The 17,678-nt window shown below is 36.9% G+C and overlaps 1 protein-coding gene across 1 annotated transcript in view; it reads left to right on the forward strand.

Annotated features, from left to right (window-relative positions):
* PCDH15 (protocadherin related 15) overlaps positions 1-17,678 on the forward strand; it is a 1,145,650-nt gene that overhangs the window by 1,109,045 nt on the left and 18,927 nt on the right. Inside the window, exons 33-35 of the mRNA XM_068548948.1 lie at positions 13,743-13,961; positions 16,154-16,162; positions 17,035-17,187. Of these exons, the coding sequence (XP_068405049.1) occupies positions 13,743-13,961; positions 16,154-16,162; positions 17,035-17,187 (381 nt within the window). The remainder of the gene's footprint in view (positions 1-13,742; positions 13,962-16,153; positions 16,163-17,034; positions 17,188-17,678) is intronic.

The raw sequence follows: 17,678 nt of genomic DNA on the forward strand, positions 1-17,678 counted from the left end.
TCCTCCAAGGAGTTCACTTAGATATTTAAAAATTGATTTAACTATATCAAAAAAATTTAAAAACCTTATAACTGCATAGAGAAGACTGGAGTGGCTTTACAACTCATTAATTACATATTTTGTTTCACAAGGTTATGAGTATGTTGATTTTTCTTATTTTGGGATATGTGAATTGCTTAGATTTTCTACAATAAATGTATATTACTTTTATCTTCCTTTTATTCTTCTTGAGGTTCCTTGAGCATGTTTAATCTGCATTTTTTGGGGTTTTTTGTTGTTGTTTTCATTTCTGGAATATTCTTAGACAATATATATTCAAATATTTCTTATACCCTATTTTTTCTGGGAATCAAATTAAAATTTGTTTTTTCTCATAGCTTTTGGATGCTTTGTTCTTATTCCTCTCCCTTCCCCCAACATTCTTATCTCTTTGTGGTTTTTTTTTCAGCTAAAAGTACTATTTTGTATTTTTGTTTTTATTGTTTTAATTTATTTATTTTTTAACATCTTTATTGGACTATAATTGCTTTACAATGTTCTGTTAGTTTCTGCTGTATCACAAAGTGAATCAGCTTATATGTATACATATCCCCTCCCTCTTGCACCTCCCTTCCACACACCCTATCCCACCCCTCTAGGTGGACACAAAGCACTGAGCTGATCCCCCTGTGCTATGCGGCTGCTTCCCACTAGCTATCTATTTTACATTTGGTAGTGTATATATCTCCATGCCACTCTCTCACTTTGTCCCAGCTTACACTTCTCAATCCCCGTGTCCTCAAGTCCATTCTCTACATCTGCGTCTTTATTCCGGTCCTGTCCCTAGGTTCTTCAAAACCATTTTTTTTTTTTTTTTTATTCCATATATATGTATTATCATACGGTATTTGTTTTTCTCTTTCTAACTTACTTCACTCTGTATGACAGTCTCTAGGTCCATCCACCTCACTACAGATAACTCCATTTCATATCTTTTTATGGCTGAGTAATATTCCATTGTATATATGGGATACATATATACACATGTATGTATATATGTGCCACATCTTCTTTATCCATTCATCTGTCAATGGACACTTAGGTTGCTTCCATGTCCTGGCTATTGTAAATAGAGCTGCAATGAACATTGTGGTACATGACTCTTTTTAAATTATGGTTTTCTCAGGCTATATGCCCAGTAGTGGGACTGCTGGCTCGTATGGTAGTTCTATTTTGTTTTTTAAGGAACCTCCATACTGTTCTCCATAGTGGCTGAATCAATTTACATTCCCACCAACAGTGCAAGAGGCTTCTCTTTTCTCCACACACTCTCCAGCATTTATGTTTGTAGATTTTTTGACGATGGACATTCTGACCGGTGTGAAGTGATACCTCATTGTAGTTTTGATTTGCATTTCTCTAATGATTTGTGATGTTAACCATCCTTTCATGTGTTTGTTGGCAATCTGTATATCTCCATTGGACAAAAGTCTATTTAGGTCTTCTGCCCATTTTTGTATTGGGTTGTTTGTTTTTTTGATATTGAGCTGCATGAGCTGCTTGTATATTTTGGAGATTAATCCTTTGTCTGTTGCTTTGTTTGCAAATATTTTCTCTCATTCTGAGGGTTGTCTTTTCGTCTTGTTTATGGTTTCCTTTGCTGTGCAAAAGTTTTTCAGTTTCATTAGGTCCCATTTGTTTATTTTTGTTTTTATTTCCATTTCTCTAGGAGGTAGGTCACAAAGGATCTTGCTGTGATTTATGTCATAGAGTGTTCTGCCTATGTTTTCCTCTAAGAGTTTGATGGTGTCTGGCCTTACATTTAGGTCTTTAATCAATTTTGAGTTTATTTTTGTGTATGGTGTATGGGAATGTTGCAATTTCATTCTTTTCCCAGCACCACTTATTGAAGAGGCTGTCTTTTCTCCATTGTATATTCTTGCCTCCTTTACCAAAGATAAGGTGACCATATGTGCATGGGTTTATCTCTGAGCTTTTTATCCTGTTCCATTGATCTATATTTCTGATTTTGTGCAAGTACCATACTGTCTTGATTACTGTAGCTTTGTAGTATAGTCTGAAGTCAGGGAGCCTGATTCTTCCAGCTCCGTTTTTCTTTCTCAAGACTGCTTTGGCTATTCGGAGTCTTTTGTGTTTTCATACAAATTGTGAAATTTTTTGTTCTAGTTCTGTGAAAAATGTCATTGGTAGTTTGATAGGGATTGCACTGAATCTGTAAATTGCTTTGGGGAGTATAGTCATTTTCACAATGATGATACTTCCAATCCAAGAACATGGTATATCTCTCCATCTGTTGGTATCATCTTTCATTTCTTTCAGCAGTGTCTTATAGTTTTCTGCATACAGGTCTTTTGTCTCCTTAAGTAGATTTATTCCTAGGTATTTTATTCTTTGTGTTGCAATGGTAAATGGGAGTGTTTCCTTAATTTCTCTTTCAGATTTTTCATCATTAGTGTATAGGAATGCAAAAGATTTCTGTGCATTAATCTTGCATGCTGCTACTTTACCAAATTCATTGGTTAGCTCTAGTAGTTTTCTGTTAGAGTCTTTAGGATTCTTTATGTGTAGTATCATGTCATCTGCAAACAGTGACAGTTTTACTCCTTGTTTTCCAATCTGGACTCCTTTTATTTCTTTTTCTTCTCTGATTACTGTTTGTAAAACTTCCAAAATTATGTTGATAAATAGTGGTGAGAGTGGGCAACCTTGTCTTGTTCCTGATCTTAGTGGAAATGGTTTCAATTTTTCACCATTGAGAATGATATTGGCTGTGGGTTTGTCATATACACCCTTTATTATGTTGAGGAAAGTTCCCTCTGTGCCTACTTTCTGGAGGGTTTTCATCATAAATGGGTGTTGAACTTTGTCGAAAGCTTTTTCTGCATCTATTGAGACGATCATATAGTTTTTCTCCTTCAATTTGATACAATGGTGTGTCACATTGATTGATTTGCGTATATTGAAGACTCCTTGCATTCCTGGGATAAACCCCACTTGATCATGGTGTATGATCCTTTTAATGTGCTGTTGGATTCTGTTTGCTAGTATTTTGTTGAGGGTTTTCGCATCTATGTTCATCAGTGATATTAGCCTGTAGTTTTCTTTTTTTGTGACATCTTTGTCTGGTTTTGGTATCAGGGTGATGGTGGCCTCGTAGAATGAGTTTGGGGGTGTTCCTCCCTCTGCTCTATTTTGGAAGAGTTTGAGAAGAATAAGTGTTAGCTCTTCTCTAAATGTTTGATTGAATTCACCTGTGAAGCCATCTGATCCTGGGCTTGTGTCTGTTGGAAGATTTTTAATCACAGTTTCAATCTCATTGCTTGTGATTGGTCTGTTTATATTTTCTATTTCTTCCTGGTTCAGTCTCGGAAGGTTGTGCCTTTCTAAGAATTTGTCCATTTCTTCCAGGTTGTCCATTTTATTAGCATATAGTTGCTTGTAATAATCTCTCATGATCCTTTGTATTTCTGCAGTGTTAGTTGTTACTTCTCCCTTTTCATTGTTAATTCTATTGATTTGAGTCTTTTCCCTTTTTTTCTTAATGAGTCTGGCTAATGGTTTATCAATTTTATCTTCTCAAAGAACCAGCTTTTAGTTTTCTTGATCTTTTCTATCGTTTCCTTCATTTCTTTTCATTTTTTTCTGATCTGATCTTTATGATTTCTTTCCTTCTGCTAACTTTGGGGGGTTTTTGTTCTTGTTTCTCTAATTGCTTTAGGTGTAAGTTTAGGTTGTTTATTTGAGATTTTTCTTGCTTCTTGAGGTAGGATTGTATTGCTATAAACTTCCCTCTTAGAACTGCTTTTGCTGCATCCCATAGGTTTTGGGTCATCATGTTTTCATTTTCATTTGTTTCTAGGTATTTTTTTGATTTCCTCTTTGATTTCTTCAGTGATCTCTTGGTCATTTAGTAGTGTATTATTTAGCCTCCATGTGTTTGTAGTTTTTACAGATTTTTACCTGTAATTGATATCTAGTCTCATAGTGTTGTGGTCAGAAAAGATACTTGATATGATTTCAATTTTTTTAAATTAACTGAGGCTTGATTTATGACCCAAGATATTATCTATCCTATAGAATGTTCCATGAGCAGTTGAAATATTCTGTTGTTTTTGGATGGAATGTCCTATAAATATCAATTGAGTCTATCTTGTTTAATGTATCATTTAAAGCTTGTGTTTCCTTATTTATTTTCATTTTGGATGATCTGTCCATTGGTGAAAGTGGGGTGTTAAAGTCCCCTGCTATTATTGTGTTACTGTTGATTTCCTCTTTTATGGCTGTTAGCATTTGCCTTATGTATTAAGGTGCTCCTATGTTGGGTTCATAAATATTTACAATTGTTATATGTTCTTCTTGGACTGATTCCTTGGTCATTATGTAGTGTCCTTCTTTGTCTCTTGTAATAGTCTTTATTTTAAAGTCTATTTTGTCTGATATGAGAATTGCTACTCCAGCTTTCTTTTGATTTCCACTTGCATGGAATATCTTTTTCCATCCCCTCACTTCCAGTCTGTATGTGTCCTTAGGTATGAAGTGGGTCTCTTGTAGACAGCATATATATGGGTCTTGTTTTTGTATCCATTCAGCCAGTCTATGTCTTTTGGTTGGAGCATTTAATCCATTTACATTTAAGGTAGTTATCAATATAGTCTGTTCCTATTACCATTTTCTTAATTGTTTTGGGTTTGTTATTGTAGGTCTTTTCCTTCTCTGGTGTTTCCTGCCTAGAGAAGTTCCTTTAGCATTGTTCTAAAGCTGGTTTGGTGGTGTTGAATTCTCTTACCTTTGCTTGTCTGTAAGGGTTTTAATTTCTCCATCAAATCTGAATGAGATCCTTGCTGAGTATAGTAATCTTGGTTGTAGGTTTTTCCTTTTCATTACTTTAAATATGTCCTGCCACTCCCTTCTGGCTTGCAGAGTTTCTGCTGAAAGATCAGCTGTTAACCTTATGGGGATTCCCTTGTATGTTATTTGTTGTTTTTCCCTTGCTGCTTTTAATATTTTTTCTTTGTATTTAATTTCTGATAGTTTAATATGTGTGTTGGCATGTTTCTCCTTGGATTTATCCTGTATTGGACTCTATGCATTTCCTGTGCTTGACTGACTATTTCCTTTCCATATTAGGGAAGTTTTCAACTATAATCTCTTCAAATATTTTCTCAGTCCCTTTTGTTTTTTTCTCTCCTTCTTCTGGAACCCCTATTAATCGAATGTTGGTGTGTTTAATGTTGTCCCAGAGGTTTCTGGGACTGTCCTCAATTCTTTTCATTCTTTTTTCTTTATTCTGCTCTGCGGTAGTTATTTCCACTATTTTATCTTCCGGGTCACTTGTCTGTTCTTCTGCCTCAGTTATTCTGGTATTGATTGCTTCTAGAGAATTTTTAATTTCATTTATTGCATTGTTCATCATTGTTTGCTCTTTAGTTCTTCTAGGTCCTTGTTAAACGTTTCTTGTATTTTCTCCATTCTATTTCCAACATTTTGGATCATCTTTACTCTCATTACTCTGAATTCTTTTTCAGGTAGACTGCCTATTTCCTCTTCGTTTGTTTGTTATGGTGGGCTTTTACCTTGCTCCTTTATCTGCTGCATGTTTCTCTGTCTTCTCATTTTGCTTAACCTACTATGTTTGGAGTCTCCTTTTTGCAGGCTGCAGGTTCGTAGTTCCCGTTGTTTTTGGTGTCTGCCCGCAGTGGGTAAGGCTGGCTCAGTGCGTTGTGTAGGCTTCCTGGTGGAGGGGACTGGTGCCTGTGTTCTGGTGGATGAGGCTGGATCTTGTCTCTCTGGTGGGCAGGACCGCATCTGGTGGTGTGTTTTGGGGTGTCTATGAACTTATTATGATGTTAGGGAGCCTCCCTGCTAATGGGTGGGGTTGTGTTCCTGTGTTGCTAGCTGTTTGGCATAGGGTGTCCAGCACTGTAGCTTGCTGGTCATTGAGTGGAGCTGTGTCTTAGCGTTGAGATGGAGATCTCTGGGAGAGCTTTCGCCGTTTGATATTACATGGTGCCAGGAGGTCTCTGGTGGATAAATGTCCTGAATCTGGCTCTCCTACCTCAGTGGCTCAGGCCTGACCCCTGGCCAGAGCACCAAGACCCTGTCAGACACACGACTCAGATGAAAAGGGAGAAAAAAAAAGAAAGAAGGAAATAAAATAAAATAAAAGTTATTAAAATAAAAAATATTAATAAGAAATTAAAAAAATAAGTAATAAAAAAAAAGAAAGAAGAGAGCAAGCAAACCAAAAAACAAATTCACCAATGATAACAAGCACTAAAAACTATACTAAAAAAAAAAAACAGATAGACAGAACCGTAGGACAAATGGTAAAAGCAAAGCTACACAGACCTAATGATACAAAGAAGCATACACATACACACTCACAAAAAGAGAAAAAGGAAAATAAAATATATTTATGTAAAAAAAAAAGAAGAGAGCAACCAAGTCAATAAACAAATCTACCAATGATAATAAGCTCTAAGTACTAAACTAAGATAAACATAAAAACAGAAACACATTAGATGCAGAAAGGAAACCCCAAGTCTACAGTTGCTCCCAAAGTCCACTGCCTCAATTTTGGGATGATTCATTGTCCATTCAGGTAATCCACAGATGCAGGGTACATCAAGTTGATTGTGGAGATTTAATCCGCTGCTCCTGAGGCTGCTGGGAGAAATTTCCTTTTCTCTTCTTTGTTGGCACAGCTCCTGGGGTTCAGCTTTGGATTTGGCTCCGCCTCTGCGTGTAGGTCACCTGAGGGCATCTGTTCCCCGCCCAGACAGGACGGGGTTAAAGCAGCAGCTGATTCGGGGGCTCTGGCTCACTCTGGCCGGGGGGAGGGAGGGGTATGAAATGGAGGGTGAGCCTGCGGCGGCAGATTCCAGCATAACATTGCAACAGCCTGAGAGCTCCGTGTGTTCTCCCAGGGAAGATGTCCCTGGATCACGGGACCCTGGCAGTGGTGCGCTGCACAGGCTCCCAGGACAGGAGGTGTGGATAGTGACCTGTGCTTGCACACGGGCTTCTTGGTGGCTGCAGCAGCAGCCTTAGCATCTCATGCCTGTCTCTGGGGTCCACACTGATAGCTGCAGCTTGCCCCCATCTCTGGAGCTCATTTAGGCGGTGCTCTGAATCCCCCCTCCTCGCGCACCCAGAAACAATGGTTCCTTGCCTCTTAGGGAGTTCCAGACTTTTTCCCGGACTCCCTCCCGGCTTGCTGTGGCGCACTAGCCCCCTTTAGGCTGTGTTCACACAGCCAACCCCAGTCCTCTCCCTGGGGTCTGACCCCCGAAGCCGAGCCTCAGCTCCCAGCCCACACCCGCCCCGGGTGGGTGAGCAGACAAGCCTCTCAGGCTGGTGAGTGCTGGTCGGCACCCATCCTCTGTTCAGGAATCTCTCCGCTTTGCCCTCTGCACCGTTGTTGCTGCGCTCTCCTCTGTGGCTCTGAAGCTTCGCTCCCCGCCACCCCCCATCTCCGCCAGTGAAGGGCCTTCCTAGTTTGTGGAAACTTTTCCTCCTTCACAGCTCCCTCCCAGAGGTGCAGGTCCCATACCTATTCTTTTGTCTCTGTTTTTCTTTTGCCCTACCCAGGTACCTGGGGATTTTCTTGCCTTTTGGGAAGTCTGAGGTCTTCTGCCAACGTTCAGTAGGTGTTCTGTAGGAGTTGTTCCACATGTAGATATATTTTTGATGTATTTGTGGGGAGGAAGGTGATCTCCACGTCTTACTCCTCCGCCATGTTGAAGGTCCCTCCCTCTTTGTGTTTTAGTTTGAATAATTTCTGCTGCCCTGTTTTCAGGTTCACTGACTCATCTATGTTAGCCTAGTGATAAGCTCATTGAAGGAATTCTTCATCTTCATATCTTTTTTTAAAATTCTTGCATTTCCATTTGGTTCTTACAGTTTCTACCACTTTACTGAGTTTCTCCATCATTTCAGACATGTTTTCTGCCTTACTACTAGATTCTGTAAAATATTAATCAGAGTTGTATCAAAGTCCCTATGTGACGGTTCCAATATCTGGGTTACCTCTGTGTCTGGTCTATTGCTTTCTTTATCTTTCAGCAGTCCCTGAATGCCTGTGACACAGAAAGGGTTTCTCTCCATTCTCTTAACTCTCCCAATGTAGTAAACAGCTCTTGCTTGTTGCTTGGTTCTACTCTAAAGGTGGGAATGGGACAATGAGAGGTTGGGGCATTCTGTTTTCCTTGTCTAGCTGGTGTGCCTAGGATTTGGGGTGGGGCTTTCTCAGCTTTTCTTCCACGCCTTCCCATGGCATCCATACTCTACTTCATATTTGTGGAGGTTCTTGGGTGTAAGAGAGTTCCCTGCCCCTCCCCAACCAGTAGTAGACCTCTACTTTGCAGGGTCTTAGGCCCAAGAGAGCTCCTTCTCCTCCCCCAGATGGGGTGGATTTTGCTCATAGCTCTTCTCCAGAAGCAGTGGACCTTTACTTGAGCCTTAGGGATGGTAGTACTTCCTCCCTCTCTCTCTATATGGCTCTTGCTTTATGTGAGATACAGGTCCAGAAAATTGCAGAGCACCCCAGCCTTAGCTGATTACTTCCTATATCCCTGCACTATGAAGAGGATTTCTCTGGTCTCCTGCCCTGTACCCAGTCTATCTTATGGTGGGCCATGGAAAAGAGTTTGCAAGTGAGTGCAAACCCCCACTTGTGTTTGTGGGTCACTTATTCTATCTAACCTTACATGCTGATACACACTTAGCTTTTAAGCATTTATTAAAAATTTAGCTGGTTTGTTTTATTTGAATTTATGGTACCTACTTTTAGCTTGTTCTGAGAAAGGTGAAACAATACATGGTCTCATCCCACTGTTGGAGGAAATTGTCACCCTTTGGAATTTGGTTTTATGCTTGCAAAAAAATTTATGATTTTAATGTTATATGACTTTCCCATCATTAGGGTGGGTGCCACATTCTCTTGCGGCTTTCTGCCTTCTGAGCAGAAACAGACCATACTATTTTAAAGCAAAACTTAATTAAATTTAGAAATAAGCAAATACAATTTTAGCTTGTACACTTAATAGTCCAGTCTGCTTAAAATTAGTCTGTCCAGATAGTAAATGAGAGATAAAGAAGAAGGTAGAGAAAGCTGGTATATTTTAGAAACTGCATTTAAAAGTACAATGTTAAAAAAAAATACTTTAAAATGAATCTAACTACCAACCTCTGATAAAACTTCTTTCAACTTCCTAAGTACAGAAAAAAAATTCAAAATACTGAAAATTCAAGTAATTAGAAAACTAAATGTTAGAATCTAGTTAAAATAATTGTGGAACTGTATAGAGGAAATAGTGGTCCACCCTTGATTTCTTTTATTAAGGGAACAACCTTATCCAAGTGGAATGGATGTGGGCAGATATGTTAACCATTGCCCGTTCTGTAAACCTATTTATTTCAGAGACCCACATTATTTACTGACAAAGGAAATAGGCAGTTGCCCCTCCACTGTTTAGGTGTGTGCTTTTCTTTTTTTATTATTTTTATTTATTTATTTATTTATTTATTTATTTATGGTTGTGTTGGGTCTTCATTTCTGTGCAAGGGCTTTCTCTAATTGTGGCAAGCGGGGGCCACTGTTCATCACGGTGCACAGGCCTCTCACTATTGTGGCCTCTCTTGCTGCGGAGCACAGGCTCCAGACGCGCAGGCTCAGTAATTGTGGTTCACACGCCCAGCTGCTCCGTGGCACGTGGGATCTTCCCAGACCAGGGCTCGAACCCGTGTCCCCTGCATTGGCAGGCAGATTCTCAACCACTGCGCCACCAGGGAATCCCCTAGGTGTGTGCTTTTGTGAAGTACAGAATACATTCTCCTGCTCACCCTCCCCTTTATTTCTATATCCATATGTACATTGCAACATTGAAATCCTCAAGGTAAAATGCAGAGTGGTCTGTAGTTATACATTGTAATTTGAAAGTTGTGTTCAAGTGAATGGAGCCAGGGATACCTGTTTGCTTGTGCTCCATCAGTTGGGTGAATCAGAAGACATGGAATTGGCTTAGGAATTTACCTCATCTCAGGAAAACAGAGCAGTAATTAATTAATGTTGGCTAAACACTAGGAAGGGGTCTGTTCACCTCACCCTTAGACTTGAAAAGCATTTTAACCAGCAGCTAAGTAGACTATGGATGAGAATAAAGAGAAAATCACATTTCTTTATTGATATTGAATCTGACAGCTTTATCTCCTTTCTAAATAAGAAAGGTGAAAAATGGGATCAGTAATAAAATAAATACTGTAAAACAAAATAAAAGAAATAACACCCTGATGACTCAGAGGTAGACTGTATCTCTGGAAATAATTCTCTTACAGAAACCACTGGAAATTAGTTTAATATTTTCTGTAGAAAACAAGACCATATAAGACAAATGGTGTATGTGTTTTGCATGCCCTGAATCCTTACCTGCTTCTGGTAAAAAATGCTCCACAAAAGAATAGTGAGGATTGCCCTTCTCCAACATGGTGGTGGGCTTTTTTTTGTTTTGTTTTGATTTTAGCCATGTGGCCTGTAGGATCTTCGTTCCCCGAGCAGGGATCGAACCCGTGGCCCCTGCAGTGGAAGTGCAGCGTCTTAACCACTGGACCGCCAGGGAAGTCCCTGGTGGTGGGCTTTGATGAAGTGCTTTCCCCTCAGGCCATTTGGAGTATGCCTTTCCTCTGCTCAAATTGAGTAGGTGTGGGTTAGTGCACATTCACGAGAAGGTCAATTAGATTTCATCTTCAAGGATTTACATGGATGTTAGGAGACAGTAGAGCTCTTAGTCCTGAAATCAGAAAAAGTATAAAACAAAAGCCTGAAGTTTCTTGGGGCTAATTTTTCGATCTTAAGGAGAAATTCTCTTAAAATCCATTGACCATCTGGATTCAACCTTGCCTAGAATGAAAAAGCATCTGAAAAATGAATTGGCAAAATGAAGTATAAACATAAGAAGCTCACAGCATATTACAGAAAAGAAAATAAAATCATAAAAGAAGTCAGAATATATTTAGAGGACAATGAAGATACAACCTGATAATTGCATGTATCTCTGAGGTAAAAATGTAATTAAAATGTTTCATTACATTACAGGTGAAATCAATGAAAATGTTGTCATATGTTCTCAAAAAGTACCTGAGTATGTTTTAAAACTATTGAAACAAAAATAAAAATGACTTAATCGTAAAGGAGCAAAAATTAGATAAGCCTTATACATCCCATCTGCATGATGAAATGCCAAAAGTCAATGGGATCAAATCCACAATATTTTAAGGAAAATGTTATGACTCAAGAATCTTGGCCTAGGCAAGTTGTTTCGCATATATACAGCAAAAAAGAAAGATATTCTACATCAGTTATGGATTCAAAAGCTATCAACTCTTCTAGTAAACAATTACTTACGATTACCGAAATTGAGAAATAAACCAAAATGAAGATCTAAATAATGGAGTTATTGTAGTGTAAAAAGACTAATAAATCTTCCTTTAGGTGGTTTGGATATCAAATAGAATCCAGTAGGAATCCAATAGAATTGTGATCCGTGGATCCACATGATAGGAATAATTTTTCCCTGCGATTAATGATCTTCCTCTGCTTTTGATCCTTACCAGTTTCTAATGATACAGTTCTTGCGACATAACTCTTAACTGTACTTCATTTGGAATTTCTTACTTTATCTGATAAACAATTCAAACAAAGTGTTTTACAATTCTTTTCCAATCTAGTACTTAGAACAATGGATAAAACTTTATTGTACTTCTTAATGTATCTGAAAATGGCCTAGAAAAATTGATATAAAAAGTGCATTTTCATCTACAAAAGCATATTTGTAAAAAAAAAACCAAGAAAAGCATCCTTACTAGCTTAAGTTATAGCATGAAAACTTGAATGAAAAACTGTGTAGCTTTAAAACTAAAATAGAGTTTTTTGAGCCATTAGGTTTCCTAAATTGGAAGATTAATAAACTATCCAGTGGAATTCATATCTGATATCAAGCATATCTTTATTTTTTCTCTATGGAAACTATGAACAGTGTGTTTAACTAGATTTAAAGTCAGCATGATCACTTGGAAAATTAGAATAAAAAGTATTCAAAGGGATGAAATAGCCTGTAAAATGCACAAGCACAGCATTCTTCGGTTACCATTTGATGGTGAAATTTTGGGCCATTTAAATCTTTTCTTTCACATTTCTTTGTATTTTCCACATCTTCAGCGTAAGTATGGTATTTTATATTAAGACATGTATTTCTAAAATATTTTCACTTTGTGTATGCTGTGTAATTACAAGTATATAAAAATGTTTATTAATAGCAAAAAAAAAAAAAAAGATTATAGACTTGAGTACACCAAAATATTAGCAGTAGTAATCTTTGCATTGTGGGCATGAGTAATTTTGCCTTTTGAACTATTTTGTGTTTTTCAATTTTCTATAGCAAGACATTTCACCTTTATAAATAAAAGTCTTAAAAATTTTTAAAAAATACCTAAGACATATTGTGGCTTTGTGGTTTTAAGAACATAATTGTTGCTTCAATATTATAGGATTTGTAAAGGATCATTTAAGTGTTCCTGGGGAATTTTGAAAAAAAAAATTGCCTGCTAATTACAGCGTAAAATCTGTAAAAAAATTGTTCAGTCTAATAGAATTAACAGTTATTCTTTAATTCTCCTCCCCAACACAATGCTCATAGTTGGAATTGCATTATTTAGAGAAAGGGTTTGCAAGAACTACTAGATTAAATTGACCACCAATTCCTGTCATCCTGACTACACTGATTTACTACCTGCATCATTTATTTAGTTTTCTCTTTCCAGGAAGAAAAAAACTTTTTAATTTGTTCACTCTTAGCCCATAAAAATATTTTGGTTTGAGATTTGAGAGTGTCAGCATTTAAGGTGGTGTGTTGAAACACAAATATACACTATGAAGGCTTGCGTTGGTATCTCAGATTTGTTTCCCTAACTGTGTAGCTTTGTGGTCTGCAGGAAGTCAGTATTAAGGTTCTGTTTTACAGGATTACTTTGAGAACCGAAGGATATATAATGCAGGAATATATTTTTAAACTATACTATATAATTTAGAATATTATATTTTATCCCACCTGAATAACTTAAACTAAATAATCTCAACATAGTGATATAAATTTCAGTGACATTGGTAATTATTTTCCCCCAGTCTGTAAGTGTATTAAGTAAGGGTCATTGTTATTAGTATCTTTTTTTTTTTTTTTTTTTTTTTTAAAGATATATTTATTGATTGATTGAGTGATTGCTATGTTGGGTCTTCGTTTCTGTGCCAGGGCTCTCTCCAGTTGCGGCGAGCGGGGGCCACTCTTCATCGCGGTGCGCGGGCCTCTCACTATCGCGGCCTCTCTTGTTGGCGGAGCACAGGCTCCAGGTGCGCAGGCTCAGTAGTTGTGGCTCACGGGCCCAGCTGCCCCGCGGCACGCGGGATCTTCCCAGACCAGGGCTCGAACCCGTGTCCCCTGCATTGGCAGGCAGACTCTCAACCACTGCGCCACCAGGGAAGCCCCTATTAGTATCTTTGATATGTGAATATAGAGGCGTTACTCTTTATTGCTCTTGCTTTTTATATATGCTTTTCTTATTCATAATAAGACTTCTGACTTAGCTTATGTTATAATTAAAGAAAATATTAAAAGATATCACAAAAAATATTTTGTTTAAAAAAAAAAGCCTTTCTCTGTTAACATCTTTGCTTTTACTGTTTAACAATAAAGATTTTTAGATGGCAAACTCCTCGATATCAATAAAGACTTCCAGCCGTATTATGGGGAAGGAGGACGCATTCTGGAGATCCGGACTCCAGAGGCAGTAACCAGCATTAAGAAGCGAGGAGAAAGTCTAGGCTACACAGAAGGGGCCTTGCTGGCTCTGGCCTTCATCATCATCCTCTGCTGTATTCCTGCCATCTTGGTGGTTTTGGTCAGCTACAGACAGTAAGTATTCATACATGCTGAACATGGATAGTTCCTCAAGAAGGCATTATCGAAAAACTCTCTCTGGTAAAATGGCTTTGTAGCTGTAAGATATTAATGCTGCAGCCATTTTGGGAGTGCTGTATTTTTCTTGTACCAAATGACCTTCCTTTAAGGGAAAACAATACAAACTGTCAAAACATTTGTCACAGATTTCTCAGTGTTCCTGTGCTCCTAAAATATTCTTATCTGCTAGGAATATTAGGTTACCTCCTGTAGCTTTGTTTATGCTCTTCATCAGGTTAAGAGCCTTGGGAGAAAAGGTACGAGGTATCCTGGGGCAAAGGCAGTGGAATGTCATAGAGAAATAACCCAGTTCCAAAGGAAGGTCTGTAACCTAAATACATTGTCATGCTAGGTTTTTATCCATATTGTTAAATTTACCTCTATGCAGATGATTACAATGTTTGAAAAAATCATTTAAAAATCATAGCACACAATATATAATTTTCCATATGGTTTCTTCTTTCCTGGCTAGCCTTGCTAAAGCCTATATTATAACATCTAACAGTATATTTTGGCTGTAGAGGCCTTAACATTTCTCTGGTTCCTACAGGCAAATATATCCATTTAAAATATCTATATTTTTCTTGTTTAGGCTCTTCAAAGTAGTCAAGTAAATTTTTCCTAATTTAAACATCTATATTTAAAATAGTCTAGCGAGCTATTCTTTATTTGACACTAGAAATGGGGACCCTTTGTGATACAGGGCTATACTTTAAGTATATCCCTATTGATGATGATTGGTGAAAAAACTGTGGAATAGGTTAAGAAGAGATGTAGCCCTGAAGGTGCCACAAAATGAAAGTAAATAATAGACAGGAATCATAAGCCATATAAATTACTTGACATAACAAACAGTAAGAAATAATGGTAGAACAGCTTACTCACCATTTAAAATACTTACAGGGAAAGGACTGAAAAAGTCCTTATATATTCTTAAACTGTTATCTTTGCTGTCTAACACTGAGAATTTTCTATTGAATTAAATAAGGTAAGGTAATTCCAACCTGAAAGTTAAAAAGTACCCTCTGCATGAAGATACTATAGGAATATCTTCCTTCACAAAAGCAATGTGTAGTTGCAAATATAACATTTAGGTTGATATACTGGAGTTCAACGTGTGTTAATAAATCAGTTGATATGCCAAATCTAAAGCCTATGCACAAACTAATAACGGACAAATTTTTAGATTAAGCTATCAATCCAATATTAATTTTCATGTTAAATTTAGTCTATATTACAGTTTTTCTTTTTCATTCAAATGTTTCTCAAAGGAGCTTTATTATATCCTGCTAGCGTTAAAATCAGTGAGAAAACTTCTTATATTTGGCACACAATGCAGTGATCAAAACTGAAGCACCCTGGATGTTATGCTAAATGGTCTGAATTTTAACAAAAAATTAAGATGCTTAATATTTAAACATTGTAAAGATGCATTATTTAATCTTTTTAGTGCCGTAATCAGCCTGACACTCTATGAATGAATTTTGGTAACTCTTTTTTATAGATTAACAGAAGTAAACATGTTTCAAAGTAAAATTCTAATATTTTAAAACCTAACTTTTGTACCTTCGTATTCTGCTTATAAATAGATTAGAATGGTTATTCTTTAATACTAAGATGTGTCTTTGAAATTTGCTATGCATGGACAACTAGGAGGCAAATGTGAAAAAAAGTGTCATAAATTCATTACCCAGGAGTGGCACCTTCCGATTCTAGCTTCAGCTTCAAAGTGAGGCCAAGAGTATAATCAGGGCTTGCTGCCTGACTCCATTCTTTTAATATTGTTCAAGTGTAGTAAACCAAAAAGCTAACTATAAAGATCAGATCATCTTTAATATTCCATTTCTCTATCAGAGTTGAAATTCACATATGCATGTTTTAATCCAGCTTTTTTTATTCCATTTAGTTAATTTCTTTGTTTTCCTGCAATGAATGTTTTAACAGCTTGTAGGACTGTGACAGTGGTCACCATTTTCACTTTCTGAATTGAAATACTAGTTCCCCTACTATGTCATTAAGTCTGTGTCATTATGAGTTTAATCCATAAATTATTCATAATTTAGATTAAATCAAATGTTAAAATATTATGCAGTATTTCTCATGTAGCTTTCTCTTTTTTTTTTTTTATTCATTGCTTTCCCAAACAGGTTTAAAGTGTAAGTATAATTACCAATATTTTGCATATGGTTTTATGTGATATAAAAAGAAAAAAAAAGAGATAACGCTGATAAAGTAGGCAGCCTGCCCTGAACCATGCAATATTTGTCTATTTTGTATTTGTTTTTTGTATTTGAACTGCTTTTTAGTTCAAATTCCCTTGTGGTTTTGTGTATATAGGATTGAGCTAGTTTTAGACAATTGGATACAAGTGGAAGAAATGTGAAAAAGACAGTTTGCCCTTATAGCCTCCACCCTTTGGGATCTTGATTTTGAGGCAAGAATTAACAATCAGGATCCAAGAAAGTGAAAAAAGAACAGCTTACCTCCAATGCAAGAATCACAGGCATTCCTAGGAATTCAAAGGAAATAAAAGCTAACCAAATCTCCCTCCTAAATGTGTACACCTACACAGCCCCTGTAAACTAATGTCAAAAATGTTTTAAATCATTTTTAAATAACTTTTCTTTAAATAGATGGAAGACTAATAATAAAGGAAAATTATGTATCTTCTATATGCCTCACATTATGAAAGAGATCCATTAAACAACTACCAATTATCAATCATATTTTTTATAAATATTTTGCCTTCTCCCTTTAATATTATCATTTAACTTAATTTGCAAATTTTTCTACTGAATTCTACCCGTTTTTCAAGGCGTAAATATTTTAAAGAACTAAGGAGAAGGGGTTATACATAAAAGATACTCTGTGGGGATGCTTTTGTAATTTTATCAGTTAATAAGCTCAAATATTTCTGTAAAAATGTTTGAGTTCCCCTGATAACTGGACTTTATTATTGAAAGGTAGCCTATTGATAAGTGTATCTTTTCTAAAATGAGTTTTACAAAACCTCCTTACTTTACCAAAGACGCCAAGCTGAGTGCACCAAGACAGCCCGAATCCAATCTGCCCTACCTGCAGCGAAACCCGCAGTGCCTGCCCCTGCACCAGTGGCCATGCCCCCGCCACCCCCGCCGCCTCCGGGGGCGCATCTCTATGAAGAACTGGGGGACAGCACGATGTAAGTAGACCTTTCAGGGGCTTTTAGAAGTGGGTTTTGATGGATGCTGTGTGGTGAGTATTTAATTTCAACTTGATGTGGAAATACCTTTTACGGCCTGCTTTATTACATTATTTTAAACAGAAAATTGTTAAGATGAGAACCTAAGAAAAGTTAAATTGAAAAGTAATAACCAAAAAACAAACAAAAGATCATTAAAAAAAACTGAGTAACAGTAAAGAAGTATTCAATTTGAGGAGACATTTGCAGATGAACACCTTGAGTATCATATTTAATTTCTAAACCTTCAGAATCAGGCATTTTCCCCCAAATTAAAAATTAATTCTGAAGATATATTTTCTCATAAAAAATGAGGAAAATAAAGCACAATCATAAAATAGTAATTCCTGATTTGGTATCAAAAGCCAACTCCTATTTGGTAAGAAAAAAACAATTCTGTGGTCTAAAATAATAGACTTTTCTAAGATACTACTTTAAGATGTTATAAAATA

Source organism: Eschrichtius robustus, chromosome 7 (assembly GCF_028021215.1).
Source record: "Eschrichtius robustus isolate mEscRob2 chromosome 7, mEscRob2.pri, whole genome shotgun sequence".
NCBI lineage: Eukaryota > Metazoa > Chordata > Mammalia > Artiodactyla > Eschrichtiidae > Eschrichtius > Eschrichtius robustus.